The 25,494-nt window shown below is 39.7% G+C and overlaps 1 protein-coding gene and 1 long non-coding RNA gene across 5 annotated transcripts in view; one reads left to right on the forward strand and one right to left on the reverse strand.

Moving 5' to 3' along the window:
- The window catches only part of LOC141580315 (uncharacterized), a 35,802-nt gene extending 31,752 nt beyond the window's left edge, over nt 1-4,050 (forward strand). The window contains exon 3 of the long non-coding RNA XR_012512507.1: nt 3,963-4,050. This is a non-coding gene — a long non-coding RNA (uncharacterized LOC141580315). The remainder of the gene's footprint in view (nt 1-3,962) is intronic.
- SLC22A15 (solute carrier family 22 member 15) overlaps nt 2,383-25,494 on the reverse strand; it is a 78,966-nt gene continuing 55,854 nt past the window's right edge. For 2 of the 4 annotated variants that reach the window (XM_010344062.3, XM_074381212.1), the window contains exons 5-11: nt 24,450-24,665; nt 20,715-20,855; nt 18,671-18,756; nt 9,670-9,790; nt 7,745-7,817; nt 5,224-5,412; nt 4,827-4,916 (exon numbers count right to left, since the gene is read on the reverse strand). In XM_010344062.3, coding sequence (XP_010342364.2) covers nt 4,827-4,916; nt 5,224-5,412; nt 7,745-7,817; nt 9,670-9,790; nt 18,671-18,756; nt 20,715-20,855; nt 24,450-24,665 — 916 coding nt within the window. Of the gene's footprint in view, nt 4,917-5,223; nt 5,413-7,740; nt 7,818-9,669; nt 9,791-18,670; nt 18,757-20,714; nt 20,856-24,449; nt 24,666-25,494 lie in introns of those variants that run through there. The other 2 variants (XM_003933511.4, XM_074381211.1) reach the window with 2 other exon arrangements.

Raw genomic sequence — 25,494 nt, forward strand, 5'->3', positions numbered from 1 at the left:
TCAATCTATTTGGAATTTATTTTTATTAAGGTGAGAAGACATATCAATAATTGAATTGTTCACTTTTTTCTCTGATGTGTCATGCTACCTTTAACAAATCTCTGTTATGTTCTATTATTTTCTTTTTTTTTTTTGAGATGGAGTTTCGCCCTCGTTACCCAGGCTGGAGTGCAATGGCGCGATCTCGGCTCACCGCAACCTCCGCCTCCTGGGGTCAGGCAATTCTCCTGCCTCAGCCTCCTGAGTAGCTGGGATTACAGGCACGTGCCACCATGCCCAGTTAATTTTTTGCACTTTTAGTAGAGACGGGGTTTCACCATGTTGACCAGGATGGTCTCGATCTCTCGACCTCGTGATCCACCCGCCTCAGCCTCCCAAAGTGCTGGGATTACAGGCTTGAGCCACCGCGCCCGGCTGTTCTATTATTTTCTTCTGTAGACCAATAATACAGCTTCATAAGTTTTTATATCTAGAAAGTAAAGTCCCTTCTGTTTGCTCTTCTTTATCAGAATCGTCTTGAATATTTTTGGATCTTTGCTTTTCCATGTGAATACCAGAAGTATTATTCCAGGTTTATTAAAAAAACTTGTTAAGATTTTAATTGATATTGCCTGACTGACATCTCTGGCTGATACTGCCTCAGAGAAACCAACTCACTCCACCACTGTGAATCTGAGCAGAAAAAAGCAGACTCTTCCAAAGTATGGCCTCCACCTTGCTTCTACCTTCAAGTTCCATTTGTACCTGATTGAAGAAAACCAAACTGCCCCTGGCTGCAAGGGGAAAACCTACCTGCAAGCAATTCAGAAAACACACATTTTGGCATTTTTTTTTTTTTTTTTTTGAGATGGAGTTTTGCTCTTGTTGCCTAGGCTTGAGTGCAGTGGCACAATCTCAGCTCACTACAACCTCCACCTCCCAGGTTCAAGCAATTCTCCTGCCTCAGCCTCCTGAGTAGTTGGGATTACAGGCATGCACCACCATGCCCGGCTAATTTTGTATTTTTAGTAGAGACAGGGTTTTGCCATGTTGGACAGGCTGGTTTTGAACTCCTGACCTCAAGTGATCCACCTGCCTCGGCCTCCCAAAGTGCTAGGATTACAGGCGTGAACCACCACGCCCAGCCACATTTTAGCTTTAAAGCCTCTGCAGTACAAGAAGATAGGTGTAGACCAGTGGATTTCAAACTATGGGTTGTGACCTATTAGTGGGTTATGTTACTAATTTATTGGGTCATAAATGGCATTTTAAAAAGTGAAATAGGACAGAATTTATCAGTATGCCTCGCAAGATTAACTATTATTGCATAAAATATATACATTTTTATGATTCATAGATATTTTAAATGTACATATATATTTGCAAGTGGGGAAGCGTGAGAGGATGAATATATAAAACACATTTTTTACTGTGGGTTATGATTTTTAAAAAAGTGTGAAGATTAAGGTACCAGGAAAGCGAAGAGACACTGTGTGCCAATTTACCATATCTACTATAGTATCTCTTATTTCATTGAGGAAGCATCATTTTACTCCTACTCTACTGATAGCTTTTATTTTGAATGGGTGTTGAATTTTGTCAAATAATGTTTATTTTTCTATTGAGGTAATCATAAGCTCTTTCTCCTTTTATGTACTATATTGACAGATTTTCCACAATGCCTTGTCTTTGCATTTTCCTTATTCTAAAAGTATTTTGATAGTTATCTTTTGTGTCCAGGAGTCCACAACTTTGCTACAACTCCTGTCCCACATGTTACTTATCATTACTAGCAGATTCTGCATTTGCCCAACTTGTCAAAGCTACTACGGTAGATTTTGAGACATTTTGGGAGACCAAAGGAAAGGCCTATGTTGTATGTATGATTCTTTATTAAATTCACAAGAAGCCAAAATTTCTGCATTTTATTTTGTTAAAAAATATAGTAATTTATAGATACTTTTCCAATTTAAGAACCAATAATAAAGAATTTGTATGGAGAAGTCCTAATGCAAGGCTGCTTTTAAATTCTGATATAGTAGTGACAATTATTTCAATATGTACTATAAATTTATATTTAGATTTACGAATATAAATCACCTACTGAAAGTAGCTTCATCAGTTTGCCCACCATAAAAATTCTGTCCAGTTTACGGCCACTTAAGCAGTGTCTCGGAAACTCATTTTCTTCGTTTATTTGCCTCATTTTGTTTATTTACTCATTTTTAAACACTAAAGAATATCTGCATGGCTCAAAAGCAGCCAAATAACAAGTATTGGCTTTAATGGGCTGTGGTTGTAACTCACAAAATCAGAACATTTCAACATGGTTTCTTTCAAAATATTTGTGTGGTGTCAGTATTTTGGACAAGCTGCAAATGAGAACTTTCACCCTCGAAACTCTGGGGTTTCTTACATATCTTACATTTATTTTTCTAGCTTCACTTTAGGAGAAAAAAATTAATTTTTAATAGAATAAAAAAACAGAATACTTTTTACAAACCATCTGCACAACCAAAATACATCACTTATCAATGAAAAGTTTTCCAATAATTTAATCAGTACAAATATACACAAATACACATTCTCTCTATCCATAGTCTTCAACAATTATCATCAAAAGGAGAAAATTTTGATTTTATAAAGGCAGTAGAAATTAAAAACAGTAATTATTAAATTTTGCTCAAGGACTATCTAGACTGAAAATTTAGTGACACATCTAACATAAGCAACTGATGACCAGCCTCACCTTATTGAGTAACACATATTCAAAACGTAGATCTCTCCCTCCTATTTTCTACTCCACAGCTGAGAAACTCAGGGATAGAACTCACTGAACTCTGTTTAGCCAGAGGCAGTGGAACCCAGTGCCACTAAAGAGATGGGCTCCCAATTGGTCTTCAAATGGAATATACCCAGAACACTGGTTTTCTCTCGATGTTGGCCATATGAGTGATACATTTTTTAAATTTCTAGTTTCTAACTTTTCTGTAATGGGATATATTACTCTTATAATACAAAGCAAGCTCCAACTGATCAAATATTATGTATATGTTAGTTCACTGCTTTATTTTAAATTCCCAACCACCATTTAAGAAGAACTTTTAAGTATCTTTGTAAGTTCTTCCTCTCTTCCTATTCTGATGGTGAGAAGGTGTCTATTTTCCAGAGAAACTTAAGCAGGATACAGTCATTTGGGAGTTTGGGTCAGATTTGCCTGGAGTTCGCAAAAAGTATCCTGGGAGGAGTCCCACAATCTCCCTGATGGCTAGAAACGGTGATACTTACTAGGTCCTTGCTGTGTCTCGGTCAACGTTCTGGGCAGAGCAGGGAAAAATAAACAGTAGCGGAGATGGCCTCCGTTTATAAAGAGCTTCATTAATAATCAAGGGCGCAAAAGACATAAAAATAACAATTACAAAGGTACATCCTGATACAGTGCGAACCAGAAGTCAATGTGCAACAAAACGTCTTTGGGGCCAATTGGGCTGATGCTTCCAGCACTTCCAGAAGCAGTCACAGTGACATCTTCTATTTACCTCTAATCCAATTTCGTTTTCTCCAAGAGTTTAGTAGAAATGGAAATTCTGAAAACACAGAACTTTTCTTCATTGGGAAAGTGACCTGAATCAATGCTGCCTAAGCTTGCTGACTCCAGGTTTATAGTCCTATTTGAGATAGTATTCGAGTTTCATGGGAAAACGTATTTTCAGGACATGATTTTAGGAAATCAATTATAATTTTGATTCACTTGAAAGTTGGTAGCACTTAATGAAAAACCAGCATTTCCTATGAAATTGCCGAACCTTCCATTCTAATTAAACAGGTGAGGGCTGTCTAATTAGATCTAGGACAAGACATTCTTAAATATTGTTCAAATCTCTCCTGGCACAATCCTGAAAGCAAAACAAATAAAAATTTACCAAAGATAATTTTATTTTCTCCCTTATTAAAAACTACCTTTTTTTTTTTTTTTCCTCCAGGTACTCAACATGTCACGGTTTAACTGCCCCCTCCTTAAAGCTTTCTCATTTATTAGGCATGATTTCGAAGTACTAGAATCTCAGATGGAAATTCTGCTGGGTGTGCATATTCGTGGGAAAGGAAGAAATCACATAATGTAGTATCCAAGGGAGCTGAGAGGCAGCCACAGCCACACCACTGACTCTGAGTAAACTGCTATGGAACATCTGGATGTTCCTAATGAATCATCTGTGAGACTCAAGGCATGAGGGGCCCCAGTCAACCAGCAGGCTGGGTACCAAGCTAAGGACTCACATTTCGTCAGCTGAGAAAAAGCTGGAGGGTCTCGGGACACACAGATGACCTCTGGGTGCTTTTCCCTAGACACAAAATTAAAATGCTGAGGTTAACCTGTACCAGAATATTCCTGAGGAGCAACTGATAGGGGCAAATGTCCAACATTAGAGTATAAAGATTAAATCTTAAGGATAGCTTATCTTACTCCACCAAAATAGTGAGAAATTTTACATATCTGCCTTTATTTAGATCATGATGAAGGAAAAGCAACATGATGAAACCTTTGGAAACAAATGAGCCTACCATTCTGGAATGCGGGTTTGGGCTGTTCTGCCAGATGTTATGATTCTGAGAAAAACTTAAATTTTAAACAAATTAACAACTGTTCTCTCAGTGCAGTGATGTTGTCTCTCATGAGATCTCTTCTCCAACTTCCGGGCCTAAAAACATCAGTCCACGCCAGGTACCATCTACGTACGTTCATGCCAAGCCTCTCTTTTTACAACTCTCTTAAGATTCATGAGAACCTGCCTTAGCCAGAGGCATAAAAGACGATCCTTTGCTTCTTAGCGGGAATCTAGGGCTCTTCACTTGATCATCTGAGTCTCTTCATCTGCATCGTAAAATTCTTCCTCTTCCTCAGTTTCGCTCCCTAAAGAGCTCTCCTTGTCCACACACTGAAGCAGGAAAGAAGACAAGAGCAGTGAAATGATGTCATGACATTTCTGAAATGGAAACTACCATCTAGCTATTGAACTGACAAATGTATTTTTACAACATCTATTCCTCCAAGAAATTAGCTCCTAAAGTGTTCTAGGAAAGCGAATGAATCATCATCTTCATTTCTCTGAAAATCAGCCACTGTTAGATCCTACCTTTGTTTTCCAGCAGTTTTACTCAGTTCTATTTAATTTAACCCAAACTTTCTTTTTTTCAGTAACTGCCAACATCCAAGTGGTATAATGATTAAAAAAAAGATCACACCTGTGGAGGGTCCAAGGCCTGTAAAGATAACGCTTCTTCTCCCAGCCTGCGATATGAATACACCTGAAGGTCAGAGAACGTCTCTAGCAGCGGACTGTTAAGGGTTTCTGGCAATAACAAACTCAGGAGGCCAGAGGTCAGGCCGGTGGCTCCGAAGACAATGAATGGTAAAGACCATTGCACATACTTCTGCGGAGGCAGGGAGTCGAATGAAAACAAAAAAAACCAGAGTGTTAGTTTCCTGAGGATGTAAGGCAAGCAGTCTCATGACTGAGAAACTGTCCTGTGTACCACCCATTTCATGACCTCCCACTAGACTTCACTATAAACCACTTCTTTCCATGTAAAGAATTATCCTGGGAAATAAGAGAATCATTCCTCGGGCATGCAGAGCTGGGAGTAAATAAAAGGACCACACTGGTTTGTGGATCAGAAGCAGCAATTTCATGCCTGGGGTGGGTAGTATGGGAGAAGAGGTCAGGCTGCCTCTGAGCAGGGAGGCGTATATGGCCAGAGTTGACAGGACATCATCTCAGAGTTCAGCTTCCATCCCAGGTGAACAAGCAACTTATAACACAGTGTTCTCCACACACACTTCGCACAGAGGCACCCCAAAAATACTTGCTGATGATGAACTTTAAAGTTCTCAATCCTGGAATTGGCCAATCCATCCCATATACATTACCACCATAAGTGAGAGATCCAGGGATTAAAGGCATAAAAATTCTTTTAAAAAACCAAACCTACTGTAGGCATATGGTTTATAAACTTCTTAAATTGAACATGGTAAAGGGCTGGTGATACAAACAATTGTTTCAAAGACCCAAAACATATATTCAGGAAAACGAAAACATTTCATCACAAACAGCTTCAAAGAAAACATGAAAAACAGTTGCTTCCAGGGTGCTTCTCTGGGGCTTTTCTGAGCTGATCAACATTCTAGAATTCCTGCTAAGCTTTAGGATCTTCTGGTTTAGGCTTCCAAATTCCATGGGTAGGTCCACTACTAATTATAATTTCCCCTCAGACAAATTTTTCCTGATTTTTCAAAGTGAAGAGGTAACGGAGAAGGAGGTGGAAAAGGGAGAAGGGGGAGGAGAAGGGAGAGACAGAACAGAGCAGAAGAGGGGGATGAGGAGGAAGAGGGAGGAGAAGAATCTCTCATCTCTAGGCATCTACATGCAAACGTATGTCCAGCACTGTGGGCCTGTTGCTAAAACGAGGGGAACACACACTTTCCCTTCTTCTGAACTTATAGGACGCAGCAGAGACACAGTGCTGGGTATTATAATGTTCTAGGATAGCTATCTGAGGTCAGACATCTTTAACAGCACCTATATTTTGCAGAATAAAACACAGACCTAACATGACTCCTTCCTGAGAAGGGTCTTGTGACCTAAAATTAATCATGAGACAATGGAAAGAGATACTCAGAGAAGGGAAATGTACGGCACCTCAGAAAATGAAAAGGTTAGCCGGGCACGGTGGCTCACGCCTGTAATCCCAACACTTTGGGAGGCCAAGGCGGGTGAATCACGAGGTCAAGAGATCGAGACCATCCTGGTCAACATGGTGAAACCCTGTCTCTACTAAAAATGCAAAAAATTAACTGGGCATGGTGGCGAGTGCCTGTAATCCCAGCTACTCAGGAGGCTGAGGCAGGAGAATTGCTTGAACCCAGGAGGCGGAGGTTGTGGTGAACAGAGACTGCGCCATTGCACTCCAGCCTGGGTAACAAGAGTGAAACTCCCTCTCAAAAAAAAAAAAAAAAGAAAGAAAGAAAATGAAAAGTTTACAATGGCATTTCAGCTGTCTACCGAACAGGTCCACAAGCCCCACACCAAATCTAGTTGCCTTTCCCCAGTTGGCTGGGAAAAGTCACAAATCAAACTAAGGAGAGACTTGCATAAGGGTCCCCTGGATTCTTTCTCAGATTCTGAGCATTTTAAGATGAAGGATTTTAGGGCTGTCATTTAATCTGTTTCCTCTTCTTTGACTATCAAACTTGGAAAATTTCAAAAAAAATATTAACAGATACAGTGCGAGGCATATTTCTGCTCTAATGTTGTTTTCCAAGAGGTGTGTTCTTGGGGAAAGGTATTTAACCTCTTTCTGTAGCACTTCTCATTTTCAATACAAGGGTAACAACAATGCCTACCTTTTATGGTCACTATGAGAACTGCATGTGATGATATCTATAAAGTGCTCAGCATAGAGCCCAGTACACAGCTGAAGTGTCACAAATATTTATCAGTTGACTGACTTTTTTGTGGGGACAGGAATGGGGCACTCTGGCATTAGCAGACCCTCCAATGAATCCAGATGAACAAAAAATCAGACCCACTGGAGGCAAATGAATCCTCGATAAGACTTCATCTGCCCTGATGGAGTACTATCTAAAAGGGACATTTGTGTCAGCTGATCTTAAATGACATCTGTTCATCACCTCTTTCTACTCAAAAGCATAAGCATTTCCAAAGCAGAGAATCAAGAGAAACAAAACTAGAAGGTACAAACCAACCAGTGAGGGGATGAAGGGAGCAATAATCCCACCAACTCGGGAGAACATGGAACAAGTTCCAAGCCCAACATTCCTGAAAAGCACAAGTAAAAACACATCAGTAAGTTCTAGCGGGGGAATTAAGAGACACTCGTGGGGCAGCAGTGGACCTTGAATAGCGTGTCCTGAAGTGGAAGCACAGGATCCCAGAGAGCAGTGAGTTCTAGAGCTGCCTACTAGACCTTCCTGAGATGCTAAGAGTGTTCTATAGTTACCAGTGTGGGAGTCCAGTGTGGAAGCCACTAAACACATGCACTACTGAGTGCTTGAAATGTGGCCGGTAAGGATGAAGAACTGGATGCTTATTTAATTAGTTTAATTTACATTTAAATAGCTACGCGACGCTAGTAACTACCATACTGGACAGTGCATGCACAGAGGATGATACAGAAATGAGCATTTGAATCTTTTTAAATTAAAAGTTCTCATGGATTTTTATGCCTTAGATCTCCTACAGAGAGGCAGGGTTTTATGATCTGAAAAGGCTGCTCATTTATTTAAACTCAACTAATTAACAACGTGTTAAGCATATACATAGAAATTGACTGTGTACTGTAAGCAAATCAAAAACACCTTTATGGGGAGTGCAGGCATAAAAAAGGTGGGAAGCAGAGAGGGAGGGAGGGAGAGAAAATGGTAATCCATGGTTTTGGGTAGAGGGATACAACACTCTGTAATCCCAGCTGAAATGTTCTTAACACCCACATTTGCTCTCCAAATTGTCCCGCTTTGGACAAAATCATCATCCTAGTTTTATACCCAGTAGCCAGGTAAAGTAGGTTATAGGATCAACTGGGAAATTAGTAGCCAATTGCAGACACTCTGATTTCTTATTAGGAAATAATCATTTTAAATTAACAGGCAGAAAGAACCATGAGGCTTCTTGCACGGGTAAGGGAAGGAGGATAGTTTGGAACGATCCTCTCAAAGATTGGGCAAGGGCTGGCTGGAGAATACCTGCCCAGGCCACAGAAGCAGTTCTGCAAAGCCTCAGCTGCACCCCCATCCTTCAAATTTGGGTGTGTTTCTTGCTTTTAGACTTATTTTATGAAGGGAAATTTAGGCTGGATATTTATTCTTTTCAATATAAGCAAATCTTACTAAGAACCCAGCTTTAACAATTGCTGTTTAACTCTGATATTCTCTTATTACTACATGAAATTATCTTTCAAAAAAATGTGTGTATTTTATGTTAAAATGTAGGCTCTGAGAGAATAGGGAGCTTGCCCCCTTGTCTGTTATGTCTGATGCAGGATGGGTGACTGAATAAATAAAAGCCACCACTGGCTGGGCACAGTGGCTCATGCCTGTAATCCCAGCACTTTGGGAGGCTGAGGCAGGGGGATCATGAGGTCAGGAGTTCCAGACCAGCCTGGCCAGCATGGTGAAACCCTGTCTCTACTAAAAATACAAAAAATAGCTGGGTGTGGTGGCAGGCGCCTGTAATCCTAGCTACTCGGGAAGCTGAGGCAGGAGAATCGTTTGAATCTGGGAATCGGAGGTTGCAGTGAGCCGAGACCAAGCCATTGCACTCCAGCGTGGGCAACGGGGAGAGACTCCATCTCAAAAATTAAACAAATAAATCCACCAAAATAATAACAGCATCTACGCGCTGTTTGGGTGACAGAGTATGCGTAGCGTAGAGTACTTCTCTTAGAACTTACAGTAGGGAATTCGGTCCACCATAAAGTGACATGTTCCTAGCTAAGCGGGCAGAGAGGAGCAGTCTGCAAAGGCAGGTTCTCAGCCTAAACTGCTTGCTGAATTACTGCTGCCCCGCACTGGCTCCAGAAGCGGATGAAACGAGTACCACACCTCTGTTGGTGCAAGAATGGATGACAAGGTGTAGAATGTGTGAAGAATGCGCGGCTCTGTGAGATACATACCTGATGACTGTAGGGTAAAGCTCAGAGGTGTAGATATAAACAATGTTAAAGGCAGCACTGATGGTCAGCTTCCCCAGCAAGGACAAGGAATGGCTGTTCACCACTGCAAACACGCCTGTGTCTGAGGAAGAAGGACAGTGCCTGTGAGATCCATAGTTAAAACAATTCCTCTAAATGGCACATTTCATTCTGATGGAGCAGGCAGCATTCATGTAGATCTCAAAAAGCAAAGAGGTAGTGTAACCAAACACACACTCCGAAGGTCTGGTAATCACACAAACACACACAACTGTTTTTCAATGTTTTGGCTCTACCCTTGAAAACTTATATACTGGTGTCATTAAGCGTGATAAACTTTTACTTACTCCTGAATGAGAGTACCCTGAAAACTTATGTACTATCATACAAATTATAAGTTTCATCTTCCAAGGGTGTAACTTGACTCTCCTTTCTTCCCATCTTACTCACATAATCAATGATGTAAAAACAGTGGTCTGTACAACAAGCCCTGATAAATACATGAGATAGAGGTAAGCTCCAGAAAAGCTCTTATCTGCAATTTGCTTTCCCTGGTCTTTCATTGAGAAAGAAACAATGCCATTCAATTACTACCAGAAGATCAAAGATGCTTTCCCTCTCTCCCTCCCTCCCTTCCTTCTTTCTTTTTGACAGAGTCTTGCTCTTGTTGCCCAGGCTGGAGTGCTGTGGTGCAATCTTGGTTCACTGCAACCTCCGCCTCCTGGGCTCAAGCAATTCTCCTGCCTCAGCATCCTGAGTTGCTGGGATTATGGGCACCCGCTACTATACAAAACTAATTTTTGTATTTTTAGTAGAGACAGGATTTCACCATGTTGGCCAGGCTGGTCTCGACCTCCTGACCTCAGGTGATCCACCCGCCTCAGCCTTCCAAAGTGCTAAGAATATAGGTGTGAGCCACTGCACCTGGCCAATGTTCTTTAAAGAACAAGAATCTAAATATAAAACTTCTTTTACTCCTCAATTTCTCATTTGAATTACTAATCAATAGTAATTATAAGTTTCATCTTCCAATAGTAATTATGTTTCATTTTTAACATACCATGTTAATGGTATCTTTCAGAACTGTACAGAGGCACTTACATTTTTAACAGGCTAAAGAACAGCCCTTGTTGAAATCTGGATTCCAAGGCTATGTCACAGAAAGTCTCTCTTCTTAATACCCACAAGATCTAAAGCTAGATGAAGTTTTCCATGATAGGCTCAGAATCGCTCCAGCTGCAGCCCATTTAGGAAGCCTGGCTCCAGCTACATGCCCAAAGAGTGCATGCATTAGTCCAACACCACATCTGATGCTTAAACCTTCTCTCATATGTGCCTGCCAACAGGGTCTGCAGTTGTCACCTAAACCAGGGAAATTCTCTTTTTCCTCAAGATAGCCCATGTCCATTTCAGACAGGTTTGATCATGAGAAAATTACTACTTCTTTTTTTTTTTTTTTTTTTTTTGAGACGGAGTTTCGCTCTTGTTCATACACTTTTCTGTATGTACGTTATGACTGAGTAAAACATTTTTAAAAGAGTTCAGTATTTGAAGGATATAAGTGTTTTGAGATTTCCTTTTTTAAAAGGTAAATGAAATCTCAGCTTTGTCAAAAAAAACAATTGACCATATAGGTGGTTCTACTTCATATTCAATTCTGTTATCTACATAGACATTCCTATGCCAATATTGTAGTGTCTTGATTAATGTAACTTTCTTGTAAGTCTTTATTTATTTATTTATTTATTTTTTGAGACAGAGTCTTGCTCTGTTGCTCAGGCTGGAGTGCAGTGGCATAATCTTGGCTCACTGCAACCTCTGCCTCCTGGGTTCAAGTGATTCTCCTGCCTCAGCCTCCTGAGTACTGGGATCACAGACGTGCATCACAATGCCCAGCTAATTTTTGTATTATTAGTAGAGATAGGGTTTCACCATGTTGGCCAAGCTGGTCTTAAACTCCTGACCTGCCTTGGCCTCCCAAAGTGCTGGGATTACAGGCATGAGCCACCATGCCCAGCCTGTTTTAAGTCTTATAATCAGGTAGGTTAAGTTCTCCAACTTTGTTTTTCCTTGATAAAAATTATTTTGGATAATCCAGATCCTTTTAATTTACATAAAAATTTTATTATTAACTTGTCAATTTCTATTACCAAAAGAAGACTGCTGGAAATTGTATTGATACCATACTGAATGAAGATAAATCAATCTGGGGAGAACTGTTATCTTAATATCTTCTGATCCATGAGCATGGTAATCTATTTATTACTATTACTAATTCACTTAGTTCATCTTCTTTAATTTTTCTCATCAGTGTTTTAAAGGTTTTTTTGTAGTCATATACATAGTTCAGAAAATTTATCCCTAAATTTTTCATATTTTTTTATTATAAATGTCATTGGTTTATTTCAGTTTTAACTGTTTGTTGCTAATATGTAGAAAGAACATTGTTTATCATATGACTCTATGAAGTTCATCTATTAATTCTTACAGATTTCTTTTTGGTATACTCCTTAGGATTTTTCTATGAACATGATTATGATGTAGTCTGGTGAATAAAGGCAATTTTACTTCTGTTCCAATTTAAATCCCTTTAATTTCTTTTTATTGCTTTATTGTATTCACTAGTATTTTCAGTACAATGTTCCATAGAAGCAGTGAGAATGGATACCCTGGCCTTTTTCCTGATCTGAGAATATAAGTATTCAGTCTTTCACCAGTAAATGTGATGCTTACTGTAGGTCTTCCCTTAATGATCTTTATTACCAAGTTAATAAAATTCACAACCTTGTGATCTGCCCGCTTTGGCCTCCAAAAGTGCTAGGATTACAGGCATGAGCCACAGCACCTGTCCACTAATTGGCTTTTGAACGTTAAACCAACCTCGCATTTGTGGGATAAAGGTTGCTTAGTCATGATGTATCGCCTTTTTTATGCAGTGCTGGATTCAGTTTGCTAATATTTTGTTAAAGATTTTTACATCTATATTAATGAGAGATATTGATCTGTGGTTTTCTTTTCTTATAATGTCTTTATTTTGTTTGGTTTAGGTACCAAGGTAATTGCTGGCACTTACAGGCTAAGTTGGGAGAGTTTTTTTCTCCTCTTTATTTTCTGGAAAAGTGTGTACAATTGATGCTATTTCTTTTGTGTTTCATAGAATTTACCAGTAAAGCCATCTGGGCCTGGAATTCTCTTTATGGGAAATCTTTTAAACTACAAATTCTGTATTTTTTAGTTGATATAGTGCTATTCAGGTTATCTATGTGTTTTTAGGTAACCTTTGGTAGTTTGTATCTTTCAAGAAATTTATCCATTTAACGTAAGTTGAATTTTTGACATAAAAATGTTCATAATATTCCCTTATTAATGCCTATAGGTTCTATAGTGATGTCCCCTCTTTCAATCCAGATACTGGTAATGTGTGTCTTCTCTCTTTTCTCTTTATTATCTTGGTTAGAGGTTTAATAGTTTTATTGGTCTTAAACAACCAGCTTTTGGTTTCATTGATTTTTCTCCACTGTTTTTGTTTTCATTCCATTGATTTTTTTCTTTTATAGTTATTATTTTCTTTCTGTGCTTGAATAGTGCTTAATTTTGCTCTTCTTTTTTAAAATGTGTTACCTGCTTTCTTAAGTTGGAAGCTTAGATCATTAATTTTAAAACTTCCTTTTTTTCTGATACTTAAAATAATTATATAAATTTCTTTCTAAGCATTACTTTATCTGCCTCCCATAAACTTTGATACTGTATACTTTTTATTTTTTTGAGACAGAGTCTTACTTTGTCACCCAGGCTGGAGTGCAGTGGCACATTCTAGGCTCACTATAACCTCTGCCTCCCAGGTTCAAGAGATTCTCCCTCTTTAGCCTCCCAGCTAGGATTAAAGGTATGCACCACCATGACAGGCTAAATTTTTGTGTAGACAGAGAGTTTCACCATGTTGGCCAGGTTGGTCCTGAACTCCTGATCTCAAGTGTTCTACCTGTCTTGGCCTCCCAAAGTGCTGGGATTATAGATGTGAGCCACTGCACCTAGCTGAGACTGCATTTTATTGTTCAATTAAAAATATTTTCCAGCTGGGCGTGGTGGCTCACGCGGTGGTTCATGCCTGAGGTCAAGAGATCAAGACCATCCTGGTCAACATGGTGAAACCCTGTTTCTACTAACAATACAAAAAATTAGCTAGGCATGGTGGCACGCGCCTGTAATCCCAGCTAGTCAGGAGGCTGAGGCAGGAGAATTGCCTGAATCCAGGAGGCAGAGGTTGCAGTGAGCTGAGATGGCGCCATTGCACTCCGGCCTGGGTAACAAGAGCGAAACTCCGCCTCAAAAAAAAAAAAAAAAAAAAAAATTCCAGTTTTCCTGATGATTTTTTTCTTTAATCCACATTTTTAGGAGGGTGTTGTTTCATATCCATATATTTGAGGATCTTCCAGATATTTTTCTGTTGTTGATTTTTACTTTAATTCTACACTGGTCAGCTAACTTGTTTTTGTAAGTTTTCAATTCTTCTAAACTTAGTGAAACTTGTTTTATGGCCTAGAATATGGTCTCTCTGGCAAATGTTCTGTGTGCACTTGAAATGGAATACATATTCTACTGGTTTAGGCTAGAGTGACCTATAAATCAGGTCATATTGGTTGTTCAAGTCCATATTTTTCTATCAATCTTTTTTATCAATTTTTTTTTCTATACTTTTCTATCAATCATTGAGAAAGTGATACTGAAGTATCTATTTTTTGGATTTGTGTATTTCAACTTTCAATTCTATATGTTTTTGCTTAAAGTACCTTAAATTCATTACAAGTATACACAGTTAAAACTGTTCTATCGGCCGGGCGCGGTGGCTCACGCCTGTAATCCCAGCACTTTGGGAGGCCGAGGCGGGTGGATCACAAGGTCAAGAGACTGAGACCATCCTGGTCAACATGGTGAAACCCCGTCTCTACTAAAAATACAAAAAATTAGCTGGGCATGGTGGCACGTGCCTGTACTCCCAGCTACTCAGGAGGCTGAGGCAGGAGAATTGCCTGAACCCGGGAGGTGGAGGTTGCAGTGAGCCGAGATTGTGCACTCCAGCCTGGGTAACAAGAGTGAAACTCCGTCTCAAAAAAAAAAAAAAAAAAGAAATAAAATATAAACATTCCACTAGGTCTGAGTCTAGGACACTCCCTCACTAAGAACTGTGTTTATCTAGTCACATGACACGACCTCCTAGTGTTCAGATTTTCTGGCAGGATCACAACTGCCATAAACCTCATCAATGAGAACCCAGTATCACTCTAACAACCACTCTAATTGGTTCTTCAACACTGGCCAATTCCCATCAGGCTGCATACTAAAAAGTTAAGAACTGGCTTTAATCAGGCAGCATTAATCATCTCACTTCAGCTTCACTATTTGCAATAAATACTTTGGTTCTAAACTCTTATCTGGCCAGGCATGGTGGTCATGACTATAATCCCAGCACTTCGGGAGGCCAGGGCAGGAGAATCACTTGAGACCAGGAGTTCTGGACCAGCCTGGACCACATAGGGAGACACCATCTCTACAAAAAAATTTAAAAATTAGCCTGGCAGGGGTGGCTCATGCCTGCAGTCCCAACTCCTCAGGAGACTGAGGTGGTAGAACTGATGAGCCCAAGAGGTCAAGGCTGTAGTGAGCTATGATCACACCATTGCAGTCCAGCCTGAGCAACAGAGCGAGACCCTGTCGCAAAACAAAACACAAAATAACTTCCTCTTTTCTTAGAGGAGAAAAGAGCATTCCCAAAAGAGCACTGACTTTAGAGTTGGAAAGAATCTGAATCCTGGATGTGCTACTTACTTGCTATGCAACCCTGGACAAGTTGCTTGGCCAATCTGAGCTTTTGTTTCCTTATAAAATGGGGGTAATATATAATACATTCTGTATATAAAGAGAATCCAGCACTTGATTAACACTTAAAAATGGTAGCTAGTGTTGTAAGCTTAATTAGAATCCTCCAAGCAAGCACTGAGTTCAGGTAAAAATGTCTGATTACTAAACTGGGGAAAGCATTAGTGGCTACCTGCTAATATTACTCCCAGAGGAGAACATTTACTTGATGGCCAATCAGCATGCAAATATGTACTGGGCAGGACACTTCTGTCTAATAATTATAAACCATAGGCTGAGGAATGCCAAGTAATCTATTCTCTGGCTTACTGGCTATCTCTCCTAGAGATACATTGTCACAGTCTCCACAAATGCTTCTGACACAGAGAACCACAATCAAATACAGGTGCTAAAAAATAATGGTGGGTAGAGGGTCACCTGAGTTGGCAGAAAGGAGAGAATGAAGGCATGTTTGGTAAGAAAAAAAAGTGAGGGCAAAGGAATGCAAAATGCAAACAGAAAACGAGGAATCTCCAAACTAACACAAGATGTTACAGAATTTCTCAAACTTCTAGGTCATTTTCTTTATATGTACTTATCAGAACTGCTGCAAATGTACCTAAACCTTAGGAATACTTGAGATTTTAAAAAAGTCATCAAAATATTTTAAAGAGTAAATACAAAAGGTTTAAAGAAAGTTTGAAGAACAAATATTATTTAACTCAGAAAAGAGAAAATTCAGGCATAGCTGGAAGACTTTGCAAGCATAGAAAGGATTATACGAAAAAGGTGACCATATGTTCTCTCTCTAGTGATGATGAAATAGGCTCGATGGTAGTGGAAGAGGATAATTTTAATAGTAATGGTTATTAAATATAGAAATAATTTATTAAAATTAAGTAATGGAAATATTAAAAATACAAATAATTTCCTTGGAAATCCTTTTTTTCTTTTTAATTGAGACAGAATTTTGCTCTTGTCACCCAGGCTGGAATGCAATGGCACCATCTAGGCTCACTGCAACCTCCGCCTCCTGGGTTCAAGTGATTCTCTTGCCTCAGCTTCCTTAGTAGCTGGGATTACAGGCATCTGCCACCATGCCCAGCTAATTTTTGTATTTTTAGTAGAGATAGGGCTTCACCATGTTGGCCAGGCTTGTCTCAAACTCCTGACCTTAGGTGGTCTCGAACTCCTGACCTTAGGTGATCCACTTGCCTCGGCATCCCAAAGTGCCTGGATTACAGGTGTAAGCCACCATGCCCACCTAAGAAATCTTTAAAAACAGACCATACATCCATGTTTTCTAAGTATACCATACTCCTGAGGCACATTCATGGAGTGCCAAAGATACCCTGCTACATTGTTTCTAATTCAGTGTCCACCAACGGGCACAATCAACAAAGGGTTGAAGCTGTTCTCTTAAAACAGGTCGTAATCAAATAGAGTGGTACTTGCTGGTCTGGAGGGAAGACCACACATCTGCCTTCACCGTGGATTTTTGTCTTGTTATTTGTAAGAAGAGATCATTTCAAGAAAGGGCTACATGCAGAGTCCTAGGGGATGGGTTACCTGCAGTGTGCAAATAAGTGGGAGGGAGGAAAGACATTAATTGGCCTGGCTTATGGAACTGTGATAGGTTACAGGTGTGTTTATAGAAATAGCGAAAAGTTTTTCTCCATGAGGCAATAAACAGAATGCTGGACTGTTACAGGTAAAACAAAACAAACAAGAAAACAACGAAACTGAATTATCAAGGTGCCTATGCAAAACGAATCTGCTGAATATAAAACTACAACTATTTGAAGTCCATCACTGTCTTACCAGAAGACAAACAAAACTGAGCATCTAGTTGTACAAACCTATGGCAGGGCAGTAGCCGGGGAGTTCCTCCTCTACTGAGCATTAGCAGGGGCCCCCATTTGCTTAGAGAATAAAAAATGGGCAAATTTACTCAGTTCTCTAGTTTCCATGATTCTATGAAAATCACTTTAAAGCTGTTCTAAGTACTGGGTAAACTAAGTAGTAAGCAAATTACACTCTAGACTCAAAGTATAGAACCTCAGGCGGCAATCAACAGCAAAGAGGTATACTGGAGGGTTCTAAAACAGAGAGAACACATGGCCTTGGGGTCTTTAATGAGACATGCACAGATGAACCACAGGGAGAAGCAGTTTACCAAAGGAGTGCTAAATACACGATACACTCTGACAAAAAGTGAATTCTCCTTGCATGTCCAGCAGTTACCAAAACTTTATGTCAAACTTTCTCATAATGATTGCCACCTGGAGTGCAAGCTCCATAACAGAGCCCCATCAAAATTTAAAAGCCCCTAAGACAGGGCTTTTGTTCAAATCCTCCAGCATCAGAGAGTTGTGACTCACTCCTCCTTCTTGAAAATCACTGCCAAAATCACAGTTCCCAGGGCAATCGCTGGCATACCTTAGATGTGCTAGTGAAAAAAGAGATTGAAAACCAGCAATAGCTACCGAATGTCTACACAGGGGCAGCAATCAGGTTATATGAGAATGCCAAAGGTGTCTTTCTTGAAGCTGTCTTTGCATAGCAAAGCTACACATATGTAAAAATACCAGTTTCCTGACTAGGTGTTTTCACACTTTATATAAGACGAAGAGAATATCCATTGTCACTAACAGTGAATACTATTCCCATTGTTCTTGTTTTTGTTGGAATGCTTTGAGAGTCATAGTGGAGATGTTGAGGGGTACCAAAGCCACCTTTGAGAACCAGTGACTCTGATCTCCAATCTTGTGGTTGGCTGGAATGAGGAGTGCAATTTGCAACCTTGGATGAAGTTTCTTTCTGTGGAGAACTAATCAGTCCTCCTCATCATCAAATAAACAACTCTAACATCACCAATACTACATCTCAGTCACCCCAGATGGTAGCTTAATAATCTGAAAGAATTAATAGTGCACCTTTAAGCACATTATTCACCCAGATAATAGCTGAAGCAATGGAAAGAATCTGGCCATTATATCCCACACAATTGCTAAACAATATGCAATCACAGAAATGAGGCATGCCATATGGTCATCTCTCCACTATATTATAATTCATTGTAATAAAAGTACTATTCAAAACCCTTGTAGAAATTTGAAAGGCATACCTTTCTTTTCTGGAAGAAACATTACAATGAGACAAGCCAGTCCTCCTAGGCACAGAAATGCTGATAATGTTCGCTTCCGACCAAACCTAGACAATAGAAAGAAATTACACAGTTCTCCTAAGAACCTTATAAATTCATATATTTCTTCCCAACCTTCTTGCTTAAAAATCTTCAGTTTCATTATATATGTTCATCTCCTCAAAGCATGAGTGGCAAATGTGACTAATAGGAAACTGACCAGGACTTAAAATAAATAACCACTATAAAACAAAGAGAAACTTGCCGGATGGCAGGATTAAGTGATTTGTGTGGGAAAAGAACATAATATCATTCTATCTATTTCCATGAGTGTTGACTATATTTCAGGTACTGTTGTAAATGTTTACCATCTATTATCTTATTTAATCCTAATAAAAAGCCTGTAGGCATGTACTATTACACTCTCCATCTTTCAGAAAATGAAACTGAAACGAGGAGAATAGTCTGACATCTCCCTTTATTACCCAGTTACCTGAATTTTATGCAGTTTAAAGTTTTGGCATTTTTTCTAAGAATATCTCTCTCTTAAAAATACAAACAGAAAAAAAATGTGTCAGGGGGTTAGAAATAAGTAAAATGTTATTTCATACTTTATTGAAGAGAAGCGATTCTCAAATAAGAGCCCTAGACTTGGAAGAAAGATATTAACATTAGTAAGTCTCCCTTTTCTAGGGGCTTACAACATGCTAGGTACTTTTACTAGGACCCTCAATAATTTTGATAATTTTGCCAGCAAATTTTACAATCCCTAGTTTGAGGAAAAGTACCAGGGGATACTTAGTGAAAGAACTTGTCAAAGTCACATAACTAACACATGGGAAAGACTAGATCAGGTCTGTCTGATCACAAAGCATTCCTTCCCTCTGCTTCAGATTGTAATCTAACTCTGGATGGTGCTAAGAAGGTCTTGAGGCTTCTTTTCCAGGTTATTTTGCTTAATTTAACAGTCAATATGGAAGGCCTTTCCAGTAACACACACCATGCTAGGCAGGCACCAGAGATGTAAAGACACATAGGATATCCCCATGGGCGGCTTCCTTATAACACTTTAAGTGGCCCCAAAGGTACACACAGGGTGTTAAAGCAGCACGAAGGAGAGGTGTCTGGCACCACTGGGGGTGCTGGGAAAGATTTCTGAATACAATACCTGATCTAGCTCTTGGACCATGATGAGAGTAAGCTGTAGCCTCTACCACAGGGATCAGCAGAGGCAACTGGGAACCATCCCTGGGAGATGACCTTTCAATTTAACAGAATCCAAACCTGCCCTTCAAAACACTCCAGGCTAAAATATGATGACAAGGGCATTAAACACAATGTGAAAGGAATTCTGAGTTTGGTTGGAATGATGATTTCTGGAGAAAAAGAAATGGCATAATCCAACCAATTCCTACCTCATACAGAATGAGATTTTTGGTGGCCTGGTCAGGGGCTAAGTAACAGAAGCAATCTCAAAAATTGAAGAAAGGGTGCTCTATAAAATAACGTTTAAATTCTGTCTCCAAACTGTGCCCACTGACAATGAGCAGCAAAAGCAGGATATCTTCTGCCTCCTCAACAAAGGAAGGTGGGCCTTAAAAGATAAGAAAAGTTATTCTAGCTCCTTCAATTCTTTGTCTTCTTGTAAGAACTTCTACATATTTATTGTTAATTGGGTTTATGGAGTTTCATCTACATAGAGTTGATAATCTCAGCTCCTGTGACTTAACAAATTACACACAGACTACTCACAAACCCTCTGCTGGTAATACTCAATACTATCTTAGATTTCAACATTCAGTATTGAATTGAAACCTGTATTAAAACTCATAAACATGAAACTCAAGAAATACTGCACCAAGAAATGAATTCTAACTGTTTTAGTTGGAAAAAAACTCTGATCACCACAAAGCAATCAGCAGATACTGCATACAACACCACCACCATCAAGGTATGCATATACATCAGAGGGTGAATGTGTGTGCATGCATTCTCTACGGTGCACTTCATGTTCATCCACACTTACCATTTTTGGTTAATCAAGTAGATGCAGAGAGGGTAAGATGGAATCTCGATGAGGCCAGACAGGGCCAGGTTGGCATAAATACTTCCACCTAGATCACCCGCACTCAGAGTTAGGCCATAATACACCAAGCTGCACACAAACCTGCAATTGGGAGTCAAAGGACCAGGAGGTAAAAGAAAAGAAGGACAACAGAAAAGCACATAAAAATTTGCCAGAGAAGATTCAAATACTGGTTCAACATAATTGCTTAATCTGCTGCAAGCAATAAGCTTGTCTCTCCTACTAATATTTCTATCTCAATATAAATTTTAACACTAGGAAAAAAAAAACAAAAAACAATGGGCCCTTGGAAATAATTTGAGTTATGTCTATATGTTATATAAATCAAATGGATGGCTAGCCCCTTAAAGAGGAAAGACACTGTATGTGCTTTCAGCAAGCATTTCTGCAATTAATGGAACACAATGACCCTATTCTTTATTTAATGCACCAATTTATAGAACACTCGTTAGAGACAACTGTAATATTATCGAAACGATTCTAAAAAAGAACTCCCATGGAGAAAGTCAACAGAGAATGGTCTTAAGAATGTGAGCTGAGAAGTGGCTGGTTCTTCAGTGGGTCACCTACAGGCCAGAAATGACTGGCACTTCAATCCCCAATGATCCACATACTTCCCATCACAGGTTTTAACCCCATCCTGCATTCAACAGGTGCACATGCTACAGACTCCCAGAACAGGAAAGAAAAATTAAAGGTCACAGCAAAGGCAGGATCTTCTAGAAGGATCAACTGAGGAAGGGTCACTTGAAAAGCCAAAATGCATTTGTGTACACCGTTCCTGAAACAAACACTTAGGAAACACCTCTTGGGTGGCAGGCATTGTGCTAGGCACCAAGCCTCTCTCCTACAATCCAGGAACTAAAATGCTGAGGAAGCCAAGTACTAACCTAAAGATCCAATTCAGGGCTTCCTCAAACACAGTAAAGGTGGTAGTAGGAACTTCTATGCCTAGGAAACTGTATTATTAAAATAAAACAGAATAGAATGAACAAAAATAAAACCCTGAAACTGGGCTTTATAAAAATATGAATATATTTGGTAAACCATCAATTTCTATACAAGCAGTAAAACACCCAAGCTTTGTTAAGTTCATCAGTTTTTATGCTTTTGCAGCGCAGTTTGATCAGTGTTTATTAAGGGAACATTCTCATTTGCTTCCCTTTAGTTTTCCTTAGAGAAAGTCTAATGAGCTATGGCTATAATGAGATCAGTCAGGAAAGGCAAAGTTTTATTTCCATCTCTGCTTAATCTCAGAAGTGGGCCAAGTACCCCAGGCTACAGTAATGCAAGCAGAGAGAGATGTAAGGAAGAGAGACCCTCAAGCTGGAGTGGTCAACGGTCCAGCCCTCCCTAGCAAATGAGCCAGAAGTATTATGCATGACTTCTTACTGAGATGAAGTGTTATTCATATACCAAGGACAATGGGCAGGACTGTGGCCAGGACATCACATGTAAAGATGCAAGGCGACATGCATGGTCTATTCTCACCGTCTCCCAGGTACCTTGCATGGAAGCAGAAGGCTAAATGAATTTAAATGCATGCAGTTTTCTAAAATGTTTTTAAAATCCTTTCCACCTGCAGAAGAGACTTTCTGCTTACATAATGCTATTTCCTAGTCAGTTTTCTGTGTGTCCGTTCTGCATTTACAATAGAAATTCCAGCCATGAACACACACACACACACACACACACACACCCCTATTTAAATCAAGCTGTGACAGTATCAAATCAGGGCAAGAATAGACAAGGCAGTTCAGGACAATAGTGGAATTTAGTTCCTAGCTGGTGGAGAGAGAGGACTGGGAGAGCATGAAGGATGGAAGGTCTCATTGTCCCCAGGGCTGGGCCTCCACTCTGCAAGTTGCCTTCATCAGAGTTGGTCGTTGGGATCCGTAATCACAGCTCTTAAAATCATTTCGATCCTCTTTACGACCTCCAAACCAAATTTAAAATGCTTGAGTAATATTTAACAGTATATTTAGAGTATCCAATAACTATTTAAAAAAGCACTATTGTGGAAAATAACCAAAGAAACAGATGTTTAACACAGAGGTATCATTTGAATCCCCAGTTCAGGCTTTCTTGAATGAGAGATCCACAGAAAAGATTTTAGAATTTTATAGCATCTTCAAAAAGAACAGCAATATATGGAATGACTGTCTCTAATATCACACGTTTTAACATTCTCAGCTTCAGGGAAGAAGTTTCTTTGGCTGTGTAAGAAATAAAATGAACAGGGACAGTCTCCCCGGCCCTAAGTCTAGGGTTTGTTTGTTTGTTATCCATTGAAGGCTAGAACCCAGAAGTTAATATACATGGGGAAAAAATAAAAATAGGAATAATCTGCAACAAGTAGTGGTTCCTCCAAGGCAGAGGCTGACTATCTATGTGATATGCAAATGCAAAGTTTTATGGAGCCGTTAAGTACCTGAACATACTTTGTAATTTTGAATAGGTATTACCTATTCAAAATGTAAGCTTTTGAACAGGTAGAACCTCAAATTTGCAGCTCCTATACTGTACTGTCAGCTTTGGCTTTGAATGGTTCTCTTAATCTCCATGCCTCCAAGCCTCAACATTTATTATGCATCTGTGATATTCCTAGGACTGTGACGATTCTGCGGGGAAAAGTAGCAGTTGGTTAACATGGCCCCCAACCATACAGGTGGCAGCCACTGCTTGGGTAGAAAAAATATAATATAGAAAAACATCTTTGCAGCTTCTTATTCTAAAGCTACTGTTCTTTGTAGCTTTATACAGAAGATCACTTTCAGATAAAATCACTCTTCTTTATCCCTGTATGAAATGTAGTGTTCCATGCAGGCTTCATGGCAAATACGTATAAGCCACAGCACAACAGTCCTTTAGGCTAGTAGGTATGACTTTGCCCGGATAACATTTATGGCATGTTAGCAGCTATGTACAATATCAAAACACATGTGTAATCCACAAATTGTATGCACCCATCCATTTCTCCTCTTTCTACAACTTCATTCTCTAAACGAAACCATCTAGAACCACTGAATGCAACTTACACTCATGCTGAGAGCATTTTGAGAGGCAGGTGGAAATAAGCTAAACAACCAGAAAAATCAGGTTCAGAAAGTGCTTATCAGTTCAATCACTGATTTACATATGTGGCTTCGGGTTCATGACTTCAAACTCTTGGGGTTCCATCTGTACAAGGGATCATATTTAACCCACCTCAGTGAGTTAGTGAGTCGGATTGCCACAGAAAATGTAGCATGGAGCACCACAATCAGAATGTGCTAGCAAACTGCTTGATGCAAAGGTAAGTACTTTTAAAGTCCTATTTAGAAACTTCTATTTCTGGCATGCTTGTTTGCCTTCTTTCCTTTTTTGCAGGGGAAGGGGAAGGGGCAGGGAGGCTTAAATATTTATGATAAATACCTCAAGAGCAAAGACATGCTTCTAATGTCTCCTTACTCAAGCTCAGTGGACCTGCCCATCAGGCACCATCATCTGCTGCTTGAGAAAGATGAGGCTGTGCAAGCAGAACACCAGGTGCTAAGGTTCAGGGTCTTGCTTTTGAGAAAACAACCTCAAGCTAACAAAGAGGTAAGATTCTCTGTACGCCTGAAGAAGGAGCAGGATATCAAGAGAACCTCTAGCAACCTTAAAGAGCAACAGAACACGCTTTAGTATAATTACCAGATGAACATCAGGATCAGAGTGTGTCCTAAGAGGACCCGGTAACGAAACAGATCCAGGAAACTTCCAGTCTCCCTGCAGCTCCTGTTGGCTGGGTGTGTTAGTGAGAATGTGCACTTGAGTTTGCGATTCCTCCTGGCAATGAGGTACAGCGCCTCTTCAGCCTCACTCAGTCGACCCTGGGAGTATAACCAACGAGGTGATTCAGGAATGAATCTGAAAGAGATGTCATTAAAGGCTGTATATTCATATAGGTACACGTGGACAGGAAGGAGACAAATCACCTACTCAGTACGCAGATTCCTGCACCACAAATGGATTCCATGTTAAAGATTGGCTCTCCCAATGACCCATGCAATAGAAAGGGCTATTTTCAACAGCATGCTAATGTTAAATGGCAGTCTACTTTATTGCTGAAAACCAAGAACATGCTTTTACAATTGCAGTTAAAAAAGCAAACAGTATTTTTTTTTCTTTTTTTTTTGAGGAGGAGTTTTGCTCTTGTTACCCAGGCTGGAGTGCAATGGCGCGATCTCGGCTCACCGCAACCTCCGCCTCCTGGGGTCAGGCAATTCTCCTGCCTCAGCCTCCTGAGTAGCTGGGATTACAAGCACGCACCACCATGCCCAGCTAATTTTTTGTATTTTTAGTAGAGACGGGGTTTCACCATGTTGACAGGATGGTCTCGATCTCTCGACCTCGTGATCCACCCGTCTCACCCTCCCAAAGCGCTGGGATTACAAGCTTGAGCCACCACGTCCGGCCCAGCAAACAGTATTTTTAAATAAACTTTAATATGTGATTTTTAATATGTTAAAGCTATAGGACTGAATAATGAAAATTCTCCATAAAGCACGGGTCAGAGATATGGCTCTAAATCCTAGCCAAGTGTTGTTTTAATAATACTGTGGAGACACTGGTTTTTTTTTTTTTTCCTTTAAGTTCTGGAAAAGCCTCACAAAAGAAGATAGAAATCTTCATTCTCTCACCAGAAAAAAAGTTTAAACTGAAATGTTTTTAACATTGTGACGTGTTACGTAGGAGG

The sequence above is a fragment of the Saimiri boliviensis genome, chromosome 11 (assembly GCF_048565385.1).
Source record: "Saimiri boliviensis isolate mSaiBol1 chromosome 11, mSaiBol1.pri, whole genome shotgun sequence".
In the NCBI taxonomy this organism is placed as follows: Eukaryota; Metazoa; Chordata; class Mammalia; order Primates; family Cebidae; genus Saimiri; species Saimiri boliviensis.